This window comes from Malania oleifera, chromosome 11, assembly GCF_029873635.1.
Source record: "Malania oleifera isolate guangnan ecotype guangnan chromosome 11, ASM2987363v1, whole genome shotgun sequence".
NCBI lineage: Eukaryota > Viridiplantae > Streptophyta > Magnoliopsida > Santalales > Ximeniaceae > Malania > Malania oleifera.
This window is the reverse complement of record NC_080427.1, coordinates 53,993,300-54,010,200: the sequence shown is the minus strand read 5'-3', so window position 1 is coordinate 54,010,200 and position 16,901 is coordinate 53,993,300. Positions and strand designations below refer to the sequence as shown.

The 16,901-nt window shown below is 38.3% G+C and overlaps 1 protein-coding gene across 1 annotated transcript in view; it reads right to left on the bottom strand.

Annotated features, from left to right (window-relative positions):
• Positions 1–3,005: 3,005 nt before the first annotated feature.
• LOC131167549 (DExH-box ATP-dependent RNA helicase DExH17) overlaps positions 3,006–16,901 on the bottom strand; it is a 29,851-nt gene continuing 15,955 nt past the window's right edge. The window contains exons 6-31 of the mRNA XM_058126351.1: positions 11,261–11,444; positions 10,407–10,568; positions 9,717–9,954; positions 9,577–9,613; positions 9,447–9,493; positions 9,165–9,202; positions 8,968–8,989; positions 8,649–8,861; positions 8,363–8,519; positions 8,219–8,270; positions 7,337–7,408; positions 7,146–7,195; positions 6,913–7,030; positions 6,762–6,825; positions 6,598–6,681; positions 6,384–6,509; positions 6,097–6,293; positions 5,812–6,000; positions 5,448–5,699; positions 5,274–5,323; positions 5,166–5,183; positions 4,715–4,797; positions 4,409–4,610; positions 4,290–4,327; positions 3,918–4,211; positions 3,006–3,829 (exon numbers count right to left, since the gene is read on the bottom strand). Of these exons, the coding sequence (XP_057982334.1) occupies positions 3,258–3,829; positions 3,918–4,211; positions 4,290–4,327; positions 4,409–4,610; positions 4,715–4,797; positions 5,166–5,183; positions 5,274–5,323; positions 5,448–5,699; positions 5,812–6,000; positions 6,097–6,293; positions 6,384–6,509; positions 6,598–6,681; positions 6,762–6,825; positions 6,913–7,030; positions 7,146–7,195; positions 7,337–7,408; positions 8,219–8,270; positions 8,363–8,519; positions 8,649–8,861; positions 8,968–8,989; positions 9,165–9,202; positions 9,447–9,493; positions 9,577–9,613; positions 9,717–9,954; positions 10,407–10,568; positions 11,261–11,444 (3,559 nt within the window). The 3' untranslated portion in view covers positions 3,006–3,257. The remainder of the gene's footprint in view (positions 3,830–3,917; positions 4,212–4,289; positions 4,328–4,408; positions 4,611–4,714; positions 4,798–5,165; positions 5,184–5,273; positions 5,324–5,447; positions 5,700–5,811; positions 6,001–6,096; positions 6,294–6,383; positions 6,510–6,597; positions 6,682–6,761; positions 6,826–6,912; positions 7,031–7,145; positions 7,196–7,336; positions 7,409–8,218; positions 8,271–8,362; positions 8,520–8,648; positions 8,862–8,967; positions 8,990–9,164; positions 9,203–9,446; positions 9,494–9,576; positions 9,614–9,716; positions 9,955–10,406; positions 10,569–11,260; positions 11,445–16,901) is intronic.

The window sequence follows — 16,901 nt, the reverse complement described above, 5'->3', positions numbered from 1 at the left end:
ACAATGTCTGTTAAATCGCCGTGAATAAGGCGTTTTGAATGTCGATTTGGTGCATGGACAGTCGCTGAGCTACGGAAAGAGATAATACCAACTGTATGGTGGGAGCTTTGATAACGGGACTGAAGGTATCATGGTAGTCAACTCCTTCACGTTGATGGTAGCCCTTTGCGACTAGGCGTGCTTTCTGCCGCTGAATCCAGCCATTGAAGTTATATTTTGTCCGTTAAATCCACTTGCAACCAAGGATACTACAAGAGGGATAAGGAGGAACCAAGGTCCAAGTCTGGTTTTGAACGAGAGCATTGTACACGTCATTCATGGCAAAGCACCATTCGGGAAGTTTGGAGGCCGCGGAGAAGCTTAGAGGGGCATCGGGAGGGGTGGTTGCAGTAGCTAGACAGCGGCGAGCAGGATAAGGGACGGTACCATCGGTGAAAATATAGGGACGAGAAGAGTGGGTTTGGGTTCTAGTGATGATGGAAGATCGTGGAGGAATAAGATGGTGGGAAGGTGGATCTGGAGGAGAGCGATTAGGGTTAGATAAGGAATTGGGGGAAGTATTCGGGGAAAAGAACACAGACGTGGGCTCAATGGGTGAGGAGGTGGAGAGGGAAGAGGTCGGAGTCAAAGAAGTTAAGGGGTATGGGCCTGGGCCCAGAATTGATGGAGCGATGAGAGGAAGGGAAGCGTTGGGTGAAAAAGTGGGAAATAGGGTGGGCTGGGCTAAGGTGTGAGCTTGAGGAAAAGAGGCCTCATTGAATAGGACATCTCTGGAGATATATAGTCTATTTGAGGAGAGGTCCAGGCACTTGTAGCCTCTGTGTGATGAGCTTTGTAGCCCAAAAATAGACAAGATTTAGAACGAAAATGCATTTTGTGATTATTATAAGCCCGAAAGTTAGGCCAACATTCACACCCAAAAACCTTGAGAAATTTGTAGTTTGGATCTTTGTTAAAGACTAGGGAAAAGGGAGATTTATTGTTTAGAGTAGGGGAGGGAAGGCGATTAATGAGATAAATGGCAATGTCAAAAGCATCGGCCCAGTATTTGTATGGTAAATGTGCATGGGCCATTAAGGCAAGATCGGTTTCAACAATATGTCTGTGCTTGCGTTCCACAAGTTCATTTTGTTGATGGGTATGTTGGCATGTTAGTTAATGTGTGATGCCAAGTTTTTGGCAAAAAAAGGAGTGAGCGATTTAAATTTGCCACCACCATCCATTTGAATAGAAATTAGTTTGGAATTGAATAAACATTCAACATATGGTATAAAAGTAGTGAAGACATGATAAACATCAAAGTTAAGTTTGATAGGGAAGAACCAACAGAAGCGAGTGCACTGATCAACAAGAGAAGTAAAAACGAAATCCATTTCTAAAAAAAGAAGGGGCCGGGCCCCGAACATCAACACAAATGAGCTCAAGGGGCTTTGAGGCCTAGGCCTGATTGGGAAGGAAAGGTTGCTGGTGACTTTTGGCCAGGGGCAATCTAAGCAGAAGAACGAAGAGTCTGTGGGACTAGAGGGCAACCGGTGTTGAAACAAGATGCGAGACACCGGTTGAAGAAAGGGATGACCTAACGAAGGTGCCATTGAGCAGTGGTGGTCCATTCGCCGACATAGGTGGAAGGGAAAGAGGAGAGCGCCAGCGCAAGTGGGAAGGCGTAGAGGCCGTTAATGTTGGGACCAGTGAGGAGGAGTTTCCCAGTCATGGTGTCCTTCACGGAGAAAAAAGAAGAATGAAATTTAAAGAAGCAATTATTATTGGAGCAAAATTTACAAATAAAGACAAGATTTTTTTTGTGATGGAAGGAACATGGAGTAAGTTATTTAGAGTGAATGAGGAAGAGGAAGAGAGAAAGTTTGAGTCACCAATGTTTTAGATGGAGAGAGCAGCGCCATCGCCTACTTGAACCTCATCACCATTGGTATAAGGTTGGGAAGATAGATTGAGATTGTCAAGGGAGTGTGTAATGTGGTGAGTTGTTGCTGAGTCAGGGTACCAGGAGATGTTGGAGGATGGTTGAAAGGTGTTTGTGAAATTGGCTTAAAGATATGGAGGGGCCTCATATTGGTAGGAGTGGTCGAAGCGATGGCAACATTAAAGTGCGACATGGCCAAACTTACTGCACACCTAACAGGTTGGGCTAGTGGTCGTGGTGGAAGGGTAGGTATTGCTGCGACCTCCTCTATTGTAGGAGTAAGTGCACCCTCTAGTGTTGTTATTTCTGCCAAATCTGCCCCCTTTTGAGTAACCTCGACCATGATGGTCTCTACCTTCAATTGTTGTGACATTCACCAAAGCGTCATAGGGAAGCATGTGCCTGTTTGAGTGAGCTAATCTGCTCTCCTGAATGAGAAGGAGCTAAAATAGTTTGTGGGAGGAGATTGGGTTAGATCTTGTGGTGATGGAGGTTACAAAGGAATCATAAGAGGGACCAAGCCTTGTAAGCACGTAGGTGACAAAGTCCTGGTCAGGAAGGGGACTTCCAATTATAGCTAAGATGTCAACAAGAGCTCAAACCTTGGAGAAGAAGTCTGTGATGAAGAGCTCACCGCGAGCAAGGTTGGCTAATTGAAACTGAACTTGGAACTATTGGGCTTGAGATTTGGAGGTGAAAAAGGAGTCAAGAGAGCTCCAAAGGTCATGTGAAGTGGTAGAGGAGAGGACATGGCACAGGACTGATTCTGAGATTGAAGAGAATAGGATGCTTAGTACAAGTTGGTCTGTCTTCATCCAGGCAGAATACTTAGGGTTAACAGTGGTGTGGTCAATGAGAAATTGAGGGGGAGTATGGAGAATGCCATCGACAAACTAGTATAGATCTTGGCCACGCAGATAGGCACTAATCGGAACCTTCCATAGAGGAAAATTGTCGGTGGTGAGCTTGCCAGTGATGACATGAGAGAAGGAGGGTTTCGGGGATGAGTTATTGGCAGTAGCAGAGGCTTTGGCCATTGGAGACTTAGGTGAGCTCTGATACCATATCAAAAAAGCATTTCTGCTGTAATTTTCTCTCATATATTTTATTTGTATTTTTCATGTATTTATATAGCAAAGAGGGAATCTCAGTTTGTTATACAACTGGAGAGGAAAAAAAGAAAAAGAAAAATATTCCCTTATGGTTATAGAGAAGAGAAAAGAGGCTTTTACAAAACAATTTTTGCATCTATGTTGATAGCGTCTAGGCAAATGTAGCATCAAGCGTGAGATTGCATTGATGTTTCTGTAATCTACCATGTACAACAGAAGAGCAATCAGAGAAATGAAAATATGCTTCTAAACCCGAGGAACGAATCTTCTTCCTTCTTTTCACCTGCTATTGCCAATGAACACCACTGCCTTCTCAGTCCAAGAGGAGAGCAAGGCTGCTTTTCTACTGAACTATGTTGATCTGTCAACCGGTCATTCTTTCCCGAGGGAAAATCATAAGATTGCATTTCAACTGATGTTAGCTTGGTAGTTGTACTAGGAGTTTTCAGAGAAAGATCCAAGTTTCCATGAATGCCGCCCGAAAACCCAGAGAACACATTGTCAATGATCTCCACGCCTGCCTTGGCGTTCTGTGCATCATTTTCCATCTCTTCTGATTTTGAATCTGAAATGATTATGGTATTATCTCTTGGGACTTCATTTGTATTCTCGTCTTCCGAAATGTCAAAGGATCCGCAAAAAAACTCAGGTTGATACTCTATGAAGCGATCAGGCTCCACAGTACTTGATCTATTAAACAGTGGAAAGTTCTTGGCTTTTTTGCGAATGTGATCAAATATTGTGTTTTGAGTAAAAATTCCAAGTGCTCTCTGTTCTGGTGCAGGAGGATTATCACCTTGAGTAAACATGCAGGGATGGTTAAGAACATCATATAAATATGCAAAAACCAATAAAGTAGTATGCGGCCAATGGATGACATCCACCTGTGTCATCCATGAGGTTGACAGCACCAGGCCTTTGGGTTGTGATACAGTGTCTCGGAGTCCTACTCTGCTCCAGCTCTCTTGCTTCGATGGCATTATGAAGTTCAAGCCGATCCTCACGTGCGTGCTTTCTTGTGATAGTCAAAGCCTCTGATGACGGAGAGTAAGCATTATTGGATGTGCCTAAGAGCGGAAAGCTCTTGGCTTTTTCACGAATGTGTTCAAATATTGTCTTCTCAGTTATGATTTTGCAATCGTCCTTTTCAGTTTCAGCAGCTGCTTCACCTTCCATGACTGGAAGTAGAACTAGTGAGTGAATAAGGGGTAGAAGAAAATCATATTAGATGGATAGAATTGTCTCTTAGGTCATACCTTGTTCAAACTCATCATTTAGAAGGTCAAAGCTGGGCCTGGAATCAGAAAGCATTATGGTTCATTTATTGTTAAAATATATTTAAGAAGCAGATTTTCATATCAGAAGAAGCACTGACATGGAACCCATCTCTTTTTCAGCCTTGTTTGTAACGTAGAGCTCTTCAGCTGGTACTCGAGGCATCTTTTCATTGTCATCTTCTATGACATGTACTTCCTCAGGTGGAGGAAAAGAGGAAAGCAGCTCACTTCTGTGCGCACGAATCATATTTGAATTGATTTCCTTGATCAATAGAAGTTCTTCATGGAGATCAATTCCAACTGCGTGAAAGAAAAATAAGATATGAACCTGATAGCAATAGAGACCAATACTAGTAATTTATTTTTAAAAAAAATTGTATCAATTTAATAGCAATGATCTTAACTGTAATCTTCAAAAATCAGATCAGCTTTAACGGTATGCTTTCCCTGTGGCTGATGTGAGAGGAGAATTGTCGAACGGTAGGGGCTGTGAGTGGAGCAATAAATTCAGCCAACAGGTAAGTCCTTAAAAATAAGAACAGATGAATAAACATCCTCTTTTAAGCAGAATGGTAAAGGAGTAGTGCCGTGAAACCAGCACCAAAACATACTTCTCTTTATATAGATATTTTTACCCATCATGTTATTGCAATCAATCACGTTTGTTATCATTGTTGGTACCATTTTACAAAATTTAGTTTTTTTTTTTTTTTTTTGGTTACTAATAAAATAGTTGTGGGTGTTTTCTTTCTAAGGATTCCATTTAGGCCACTCCAAATTCACTTTAAACACCATGGGCTACAATATATTAGCAATGAACAATCACAAAATTGAGAACCATGGTAGATTTTGTACCTGGGAAACTCATCCACTCTGCCACAACCAGTTCAAATAGATTTTATCAGTGAATCAAGAGGAGCAGTGGAACACTATATAGAGTATGAGCAAGAAAGTAAACATAACCTTATTTTCTCATGAAAGAGAATCAGGTTATCCTCTTCTGAACCAACAACCTGCAAGAAGAAATTCTTAAATACATGGTCGTTTAATTACTTTACAATAATGTGAAGGACTACATCTGAAATTGCACATAATATTTAGGAGGCAAATACTCCAGATGTATTTCTGACAACATACCATATCAGCATAATGCCGTTTTGCTGATTGCATTGATTGCGATAGCCTTGTCAATGTCATTAATATCTTCCACTTTCCTGGCCTCTCACATTCAATTTCTTCAAGTTTTATCTCAACCTTCTGTGGTAGTGACATGATAGACTCCTTAATATGATTTCCAAATGGGTATTTCCGACCAGTGACTATCTCTATCCTCCTTGGATCGGCTTCAGCAAGGGTCTCAAATGAGACAATTCCCATTGAATGTAGTGCCTGAGTAATGCAATTGAAATGGGCTAGAATAAAGGCGCAGAAATATTATTTAATCCAAGGATCAAGAAATTGTGTATCTTCAGATAGAAATTGAGAAGTCAATGAAGAAGACCTTCGCAGTCACCATTCCGATTCCAGGCAACTGTTTCAGCAGGTATGGACTATTATCCCAGAGCTTTTGATATAAAGATTTGGCCAGAAGGGAGGAACTCAAAACTCCTCTGTAGTTCTTTCTGTAAATGAAGTACTCTTTCATGCACTTTGCAATTCTACACCCATTTGAGCATATAGAATTCATATCCTTTGATACACATGCAATGGAACATAACATAGTCAATAAACCTTAAGCACATAAAAATACTATCCAATTTATTGAAATTACAAGGTAAAACAAGACCTGGGTCAGGGATAAATCGTGTATCAAAGGATCACCGGTTAAGCAGTCGTTCACCAAAACAAATATCTTTTCTTCTCTGCTTTGAATACGTTTTTTCCTTTTCCCTTTTTCTGCAAGGATGTGAAAGCGAAGACGGCCATCTTTATCAGTGTTTATGTCATTTAGAAGCTTCTTCTCATTGCGTCTGAGCTGTATCCCTTCATTTTTCAAAAAAATATTTAATATGTCAATCCAGCTGATTTTTCTAATAATAACATAATTTGTTGCTTGTAAATGCATACACCTACAGGCAGTTTCCTCTGCATGACATATTATATGAAGTGCATCCTCCAAACTGCAGTTAACAGGAGTCTGCATAATGTGTTTCATTGTATCAAACTTCAAATAATACTTTGTCATCAACCTTCCAGGCTCTGGAGACAAGAAAAGTATAGAGTAAAATAATATGATTTTTCTGTCATTCATAGATACTGCAAGACGCCGTCTTCTAGTTTACAGTACCAAGTGGCTTCAGGACAAAACCATCATCATCAGTCCAGATCATTTGATGCTGTGATAATTCATTAATCTTCTGAACACAAATCTCTGAGATTACACAAAATTGATCAAGCAATACTGTGATATATATATCTTTGACAAATTTTGCATTGTAATCTAGCAGTTACCTTGCATGTGCTTCTCTATGCGATCCCTAGGGATCCCTTTTTTAACAGCATAATTCTCGGGATTCTGATTATTCCAGAAAGCTAATTCTTGAGATGGATTTTCTTTTTAAAAGCAGGGGGATAAAATCCTCTGAGGAATGTTGAGATATACCTTCTTCATTCTGACATACAAATAGGAGAACTTCATCCATTCGATTGCCCGCGTAATATCAGAGATTGTTAGTTGAACTATCTCTGCAGTTAGATGCTCCGTCACGCAAGAAAGCAATCTTAAGTGCAAAGAACACACATGCCACTAAAATTAGAAGATAAACAAGACAGGTCATATGCAAATCACCAGAACACCCAAATAAACATTCTGGAATTTAAGGGTCATAGACATACTGCGATTCCACCATTTCGCATCCATTCAAGAGATTCTCATACAAATGGACCTAAATCATGTAAAATCACTTTTAATAACAAGGACAGTTCCAATGAATTTCATGGGCTCAGACCAAAATGAGGACTGCTTCAATGACATAACACAGATCAGAAGAAAATACAGGTCAGAGAGAGAAAGGAAGGTTTATTACTGTTTCTCTTCTAGTCATGACTACAACCATTCCTGTATCATCAAATGGTGGACGGCCTGCCCTCCCGCACATCTATAAAACAAAATAACTGATTAACCCAGTGCAGGTAGCAACAACATTAAATCTTAGTTGGAAGGTAACATCTCCTTTTGAAACTAGCAATTGTCAAAGTATGACTCAGAGAGGTTGACTTTTGCCACACTGTCCTTACTTCTCCCACTTGACCATGATGGCCACTGAAAACTGCATGCATTATACTAACAAATTTGACAAAATAACTGATTAACCCAGTGCAGATAGCAACAACATTAAATCTTAGCTGGAAGGAAACATCTCCTTTTGAAACAGTAGCAATTGTTGAAGTCCGACTCAGATAGATTGACTTTTGCCACACCATCCTTACTTCTCCCACTTGACCCTGACGGCCAATTGAAAGCTGCATGCATTATACTAAAAAATTTGGCTACATAGGTCGTATGCTCTTTATATCAGATTCCTTACCCAAGAGAATCTCAAGTAATGGTCACGTGATCAGGTTTCCAACCACTACAGATTTCTTCCTGACAACCTCTTTCCAAATGAGGGCAGCATTTATAGCTATGCACTTTATATCAGATTCCTTACCCAAAAGAATCTCAAGTAATGGTCACGTGATCAGGTATACAACCACTACAGATTTCTTCCTGACAACCTCTTTCCAAGTGAGCGCAGCATTTATAGTAAATATATCAATTTATAGGGCATCTTTCAAAACATTTCCTTTTGAATTTGATAGGATTGTGGCATCTTCAGCTCAATCTAAATTTGTTGGCATCTTAAAAGAATTTTTATGTGCTCTCTGCATAAAGCTATCTTAGAGAATCTCAGAAACAAGGGCCACACCTGTAATATCATGGATCGATCATATTCCATATAGAGGCCTTTCTCCTTGTTGCTGGGAAAGATGCAAATTTTGATAAAATAAAGCATCAAAGAGACTGTTACTACTTTATTTGAAAAAAAATTAGAAAAGTTAATTTAACATACAAGTACTGTGTTGATTTGATCACTACAGTATGTGCAGGTAGGTTTATCCCATGAGCAAGAGTGTTTGTGGTGCACAGAATTTGAATATCGCCATTAAGAAAGAGGCTTTCAATGAGATTGCGATCCTTCAGGCAGAGCCCACCATTGTGATAACCAACTGCAACAGGCAATAAGTTAAGTTGCAGTACTCCAAATATATATATATATATATTGAAGTGAAGGAAATTGTAATGATTTCAAGCCAAAATAGATGCATAGTAAAATATAAGGAAAAAAAAACATCAACCTCCATATAGGACATATGATTGCATTTGTTTGTCACTGCAAGAGAGCGAAGCTTCCCTTAACCTCTCCTGTTGTTCTCTGCTTTTGATAAATGGATTTGAATAACCATAGGTCATGGCTATCTGGGAGAGTCGCTGCGCTGCTTCCTGAGCACCTTTTCTAGTTGAACAGAAAACCAGGGCAGATTTTCCTCTAGAATATTGCATAAGAATATCTGCAAATGCATTTAAACATTTACAACATTGTAATGTATACATGAAAGTGCTGTAGTCAGAATAATGGAGAACAAAAATGAAAAATGGTCATTTGATCCCACTTACCAAATATATAGTTTTGAAGACGCTGGATGGATGAACAAAAGAATAAACCATCAGAAAAATAAGAAAATTTTCTTTGCCATTTAATTACACCGGAGATTTGTATCTCCCGTCATTAGAAGTTCTTGAACCAAAGAAGCATCAGCCATCTAGAGCTTAAGTTAGAATGACCAAAATGGGTAACATGCATAAGAATTTACCTTTTCAAAGAGAAAATCATTTTTTGCTGGAGTGTATCCTGCAAGAAAAATTGTTGCACAGTTACACGACATACAATGAAAGTCAGAAGTACATGGTTATACTACTGTGCTTCTTAAGTTCACATACATATAGAGCCATCCCAATTCCAGAGAGAACTTGTTATCATAATCATTCGCCTAAGATTCATATCTCAGTGAGTTGTAAATTAAAAGCATAAATGATACATATTCTTGATGAGAAACTAAATTTGTGAATGGAAAATTTGAGTCTTATATGCATACCAAAAACTTTGGTAGTCAACTTTACAGGTCTCATCTCTTCTCCAAACCTGTGGAAACACAAACACTATTTAAAGCTAAATACTGCCATTGATTATGAAGTACAATTATATGTAATCACCATTTTCGGTACCTTTTCATTCCTTGGACAGGTACTGTAAGCCATTCTGCTGAAAAGGTGAAGAACAATGTAAAATATATTGGAATGAGATGATAAAACATAAAAATAGCAACTCTTATATAGACAGCACTCCTGGTGAAAGTAAAACACACCAAGGTCCTCAATATTTGGGATGGTGGCAGAAACAGCTAAGAAACGAACATGAGCCAGAGGACTTGATTTCATTTCAGGTTTCCGAGACAGCATTTTTATTCTGCTAACTATTGCCTCCAGAGCTGCTCCACGGGTCTCATTTAACAGGTGAACTTCATCAATGAGTACAAGGGCTATATCACTGAAAAAGCTCAACCCACCATCTTTTATACGATACCGAGTCACTGCATCAAATTTCTACAGAAAAGAAGAAAATGCAAGCTCCAACAATATAATTCAAATCAAACTAATTCAAAAGAATAAATGAATGCAATATAAGTATGTGTGTGTGAACTTTACCAATCCCAAGGGCAACTATTGCATCTATATATATATATATATATATATATATTGAGGTGTGCATCCAGCAAGGAGTCATTTTATACAAACTGAAGGAGCTCTTTTAATATGATTATAGCTCCTTCAATTTGTATATTAAAAGAGCTACAACATTGAGCAAATAAGATGGTCGAAGTCTCAAAGCTGTGAGAAAAGACGCAATGGCCTATGATTTTACAGAAGCCGCAAATAGATGGAGCTGATTTGAAGAAGGTTTTTGTAGTTAAATTAAGTGGCTGGCATAAGGATCTGTTTGCATGACATAGATGCATTCAATGGCTCGCATGTGTAGGGCACATTCGAATGCTTACCTCAGGAGTGGTTAAAATAATGTCAGCCTGCTGTATGTTTCTTATGTTGTAACCTTCATTGTCACCCGTCAGCTCCAAGCAATTTATGCCCCATGACCCAAGTTTCTGGTTCCAGTCACGGAGCTTCTCTTGTACTAAAGCTTTAGATGGGGCTACATAGATCTTCACACCAAACAAAAAGGAAAATTGGTGAAAAAATCACTAATTTCTGGACGGCAACAATATATTCAATGCAAAAGGTGCAAAAGCATGAGCCCAGAAAAAACAGAGAAGGCATAAAAGCGTGGACCATCCTGTAATTGTAGTTGTCAATGTCATCATTGCCTAATAGTGCCTATGGAGTGTGAGAATACACTAAAGAGGGACAACAAGATAAGACAAAGTCAAAGGATCACTCAGAGAGAAGCTAAATCAAATGTATTATAGAATATAAATTATAAAGAACAGTTTTTTTTTTTTTTTTGGAATAAACAAAGAACATATTAAGAGAAGGAGAGATTAGGCACAAAGATGAAGAGCACGCACCTTTGGAGCAAGAAGAAAAAGAAAATAAAAAATAAAAAAAAAGACAATAGACTGAAAACTGGACAGTTCTTTTTTATTTTATTTTTTGTCTCTTGCAAAAACCAGACATTTTTAGATGCAAAACAAACCACAATATGATTTCTCCAGAATATCTGTCTTCAGTTTAGTTTTTTAAAAGAAACATGATCATCGTGTGCAATTCCCACAGATGCTAGAATTTAGAAAATTAGAATTAATAAAATAATGCTTTTCTGCTTCTATAACAGTAATAGAATTGGCTTCAAACATCATTACCATTTTCATCATTGAGTAGAACTGTAAAAGCTTACTGTTTTGAGGGTTCCCATTACATGGATGAATCGCCCCTCCTCTGAGATGAACCTTGAGAGAAGCCTTAAAATGCAAAGCTCAAAAAGCACTGTTTTACCACTTCCCGTTGGTGCTGAAATTACCATGTTCACATCGGAGAGGAAACAAGCAGAAAAGCATTCACTCTGCAGTGAATTAAAATATCTGGACACACAAAAGATGAATGTAGTGTGGGTAACAACTGATTAAAATATGGAAGCAACTCTATGTACATGAGGAAAAAAAAGAAAAAGCAGCTGTCTTGTTGGATCGTTCATTCTGCTATAGCTTTTGGAGATGAGAATCAGTGCAGAAATCAAGCAAGAGAGGTGGAGAGCTTATTGCTAAAAGGTGGCATGGTAGTGACTACAAGATCATATGCTTATCTTATGACTTTTAAGAGGGATTTTGGTACTTGTTAGCTATATCAGAGTGGTCCACCCCTCTGCGTGGGACTACACCTCCATGTAGAATCCACCTACATTGCAGTATCTAGGGTGACAACTTTGGTAAGGTATTTGTCAGCTTTGATCCATTGTGTCAGTGATAATAATTATTTGCATTATATCAAGGTAAAATAGTCTTTTTTCCTTTTATTCTTGTAGGCTATATAAGTCATTTTTATCTCGTATAGAACCCTAATGATTCAATGAAAGCTTTTTCTTTTCCCAATCTTTTTGCTCCTCTTTGATTCTATCACGGTATCAAAGCTTTGCTCTATGGAATTTTGCATCTCGTCCATTGACTTCGTGGATCCAACTTTGTTGTGAATTGTGTTGTTTTTTGTCCCACATTGGTAGAATAGTTCCACATTAGTATAAAAAGTTGTTTTGAATTTTTTATATTATTTGTCCCACATTGGAGAGAAGTGTTTTTTGGACTTGAGGTTGAAACTATATAAAGAGCTCTCTTCATTTGTAAAACACACCTCAAAGTTGTACTTTGTCAAGAAGTAGTGCATTGATCATCGGGGCCCGAGGACGTAGGTAATTCTATACCAAACCTCGTTAATTTCTTGTCTTATTCTTTTTACTGTTTTATTATTAGTTTTTGCATTACTTTAATTTCTTATATATTCAATAGCAATAGTTGTAGTATTGGTGTTTGGCACAAGTGGGGTGCCCGGCACAACAATTGGTATCAGAGTTAGGTTGAATAGTGTTGATACGAAGGTGTTCCTCTATTAGGATCCTTGATTCCACGTTTGATGCCTAAGAAAGACCTTGTCTAAGCGAGTGCTCAGAGACCATTACGGCTCAGTCGTTCCCTGGAGGTCGGCTTGCTCAAAGTGGAATTTCATAGGATAAAACAGAGTAGACACAGTTGGTACATACTATTGATCCTAGATCTTTTGCTTTGTTGGTTGCTATTGAATATATAGAAGATGGCAAAAACTAGTGCAGCAGTAGAAGAAACTCTGTCCACACGAACTCCAACCCCTTCGGCTTTGACATCATCATCGAAGACGATAACTAATGCTCGGTTTGAGGTGGAGAAATTTGATGGTACCAATAATTTTGGTATGTGGCAATGTGAGGTGATGGGCATCTTGTATCAGCAAGAACTAGATATTGCTTTGGATGATAAACCAGTAGATATGAGTGACAGAGATTAGGAAAAGATCAATCGTCAGACATGTGGTACGATTCGTCTGTGTCTTGCCAAAAATCAGAAATATTGTATTATGAGGGAGACATCTGCAAAGAAATTGTGGAAGACATTGGAAGATACATTTATGACAAAGAGTCTAGAAAATCAGCTCTATTTGAAAAAGAAATTGTTATGCTTCCAGTATCAACCAGGTATTTCGATTAATGACCACATAAATGTTTTCAATAAAATTTTGGCCGATTTGTTAAATTTGGATGAATAGGTGACAGATGAGGATAAAGTCATATTGTTACTAAATTCTCTCCCTGATAAGTATAAACATTTGACCACCACTTTATTGTATGGGAAAGATAAAGTTACTTATGATGCTGTTTGTACTACATTGATTAGTACTGAATGCAGAAAGAAGGATCAGAGGGTCCATAAGGAAACAGCAGAAGCACTAACAATAAGGGGACGTTCTCAGAGTCGTATACCTAGAAGGAAGAGTAAATCTCATAGGAGGAGTAAATCTCGTGGGAGACCTGCTAAAGATGAATGCGCCTTTTGTCGTGAGAGAGGGCATTGGAAGAAAGATTGCCCTAAATTACAGCAGAAGAATAAGGGCAAAGCACATTCTAATGCTAATATAGCCAATGATCATGAAAGTGAGTCAGATTTTTCTCTTGTTGGAACATCTTCGTCACATTATTTTGGTGAGTGGATTTTGGATTCTAGTTGTTCCTATCACATGTGTCCTAATAGGGAATGGTTTTCTAATTTTGAAGAATTAGATGGTGGGGTTGTTTTTATGGGAAATGATAATACTTGTAAAACAACTGGAATAGGATCAATACAATTGAAATGTCAAGATGGAACTATTAAGATCTTGACTGATGTTAGGTATGTTCCAAGCCTAAAGAAGAATCTGATTTTATTGGGTGCCTTAGAATCTAAAGGGTTCACTATCACTTTGAAAGATGAAACCTTAAAGATTAAATCAGGTGCGCTGATGGTGATGAAACAAATAAGGAAAAATAACTTGTATTATTTACAAGGTAGTACAGTTATTGGCTCAGCAGCTATTGTTTCTAAGAAAGATGCAGGTTCAGATACAACCAGGTTATGCCAAATGGGATTAGCACATGCAGGAGAAAAATCTTTGCAACAATTTGCTAAGCGAGGTTTGTTAAAGGGTGCAAAGATGTGCAAACTTTAATTTTGTGAGCATTGTATTCTGGGAAAACAAACTAGAGTGAAATTTGGCATGACAACCCATCAGACTGAAGGTATTTTAGACTACATCCATACAGATGTAAGAGAGCCCACAAAAACGGCTTCGTTGGGTGGTATGCATTATTTTGTCACTTTTATTGATGATTTTTCTAGAAGAGTTTGGTTGTATTCTATGAAGCATAAAAATGAAGTGTGTGATATTTTCCTTAAGTGGAAAAAATTAGTTGAAACTCAAAGTGGCAGAAAGATTAAATAGCTCAGATCAGATAATGGTGGTGAATACACGAGTGACCCGTTTAAAAAGGTATGTCGGGATGAAGGTATTGCTCGACACTTCACAGTTCGAGATACACCACAGCAGAATGGGGTGGCAGAGCGCATGAATCGAACATTGCTGGAGAAAGTTCGATGTATGTTGTCTAATGCTAGGTTAGACAAAAGGTTTTGGGCTGAGGCTGTTAGATATGCGTGTCATCTCATCAATCGTCTACCATCATCTGTAATAGGAGAAAAACACCCTATGAGGTATGGTATGGAAAGCCTGCTAGTGATTATGATTCTTTACATGTATTTGGTACTATGACTTATTATCATGTTAAAGAATCTAAGTTGGATCTAAAGCAATATTCTTGGGGATAAGTGCAGGAGTCAAAGGATACCGTATTTGGTGTCTAGAGACGAAAAAAATAATTTTAAGCAGGGATGTGACTTTTGATGAACTTGCGATGATGAAGAAAACAATACGCAAGGAGTCACGAGTTAAAGAGAAGACCAGTGGTACTCAACAACAGGCGGAGGTTGAGATAATTTTGGGAAACCCAGTGAGAAATGAGACTACACAAGGTAACTCTCCAGTTACGATGGGGAATAGTGTACAAGAAGAGGAGATTTCAATTCGAGAATCTTCACGGCAACAAGAATCAATTGTTTCTCAGAAGCCAAGACGAGAAATTCGAAAACCTGCTCGATATACTGATATGGTAGCCTATGCACTTCCAGTTGTGGATGATAATGTTCCTTACACTTTCAAAGAAGCAATAAGGAACTCTGAATCAAACAAGTGGAAAAGAGCGATGGATGAAGAAATGTAGTCTCTTCATCAGAATCAAACTTGGGAGCTAGCCCAGCTTCCCAATGGTAAGAAAGCAATTGGTTGCAAATGGGTTTATGTAAAGAAAGAAGGATTTCCAAATGCAAATAATGTTCGCTTCAAAGCTAGATTGGTAGCTAAAGGCTACGCACAGAAGGAAGGCATTGATTATAATGAGGTATTTTCTCCAGTTGTTAAACATTCTTCCATTCGAATTTTGTTGGCTTTGGTAGCACAATTTGATCTGGAACTAGTTCAGCTCGATGTAAAAACTGCATTTTTACATGGTGACTTGGAAGAGGAAATCTATATAACTCAGCCAGATGAATTTCAGGTTGCTGGAAAAGAAAATTGGGTATGTAAACTGGGTAAATCGTTGTATGGTTTAAAACAGTCTCCAAGACAGTGGTACAAACGATTTCATCAATTTATGATGGGTCAGAAGAACATCAGAAATAAACATGATCATTGTGTTTATTTTCGCAAACTACAAAATGGATCTTTTATATATTTACTCTTGTATGTTGATGATATGTTGATAGCTTCAAAGAATAGGGAAGAAATCAACAAGTTGAAAAGTCAGGTAAATCAAGAGTTTGAGATGAAAGATCTTGGTGAAGCAAAGAAGATACTTGGCATGGAGATTCCTAGAGACAGAATGAGAGGAAAAGTTAGTTTGTCTCAGAAAAAGTATTTGAAGAAGGTAGCACAGAGTTTTGGCATGTCTGAGTAGTCAAAACCAGTAAGCACTCCTCTTGCTCCTCATTTCAAACTTAGTGCGGCTTTATCTCCTAAATCAGATGAGAAACGTAAGTATATATCACGGGTTCCTTATGCAAGTGTTGTTGGTAGTTTGATGTATGCAATGGTTTGTACTAGACCTGATATTTCATAAGCTGTTAGTATGGTGAGCAGGTATATGCATGTCCGGGTAAAGGACATTGGCAAGCTGTGAAATGGATTTTGAGATATATTATGAAGACGATTGATGTTGCTATAGTATTTGAGAAAAATAATACTATTGATCAACGTGTTGTTGGATATGTGGATTCTGATTTTGCAGGTGATTTGGATAAACATCAATCAACTACTGGATATGTTTTTACATTTGCTAATGATCCAGTGAGTTGGAGGTCTATCTTACAGTCTACCATTGCCTTGTTTACAACAGAAGCAGAGTACATGGCAACTTCAGAGGCTGTTAAGGAAGCTATTTGGTTCCAGGGTTTACATGAAAATTTGGGAGTCATTCAGAAGCACATTGTTGTATTCTGTGATAGCCAAAGTGCTATTCATTAGGCAAAGAACCAAGTCTACCATGCAAGGACGAAGCACATCGACGTTCGGTTTCATTTTATGCGGGATATTATTGATGGAGGCAAAATACTTCTTCAGAAGATTGCTACAACTGAAAATCCCGCAAATATGTTGACCAAGATTGTGACAACAATCAAGTTCAAACATTGTTTGGACTTGATCAATATCCTGCAAGTCTGAATATTTTTGGAAGGCGCCGATGATGTGGAACTCCAGAAAATGTTGGTGACTAAAAATTTTGTTGAATTTAATCTCAAGGTGGAGATTTGTTGTTTTTTGTCCCACATTGGTAGAATAGTTTCACATTAGTATAAAAGGTTGTTTTGAATTTTTTATATCATTTGTCCCATATTGGAGAGAAGTGTTTTTTGGACTTGAGGTTAAAGCTA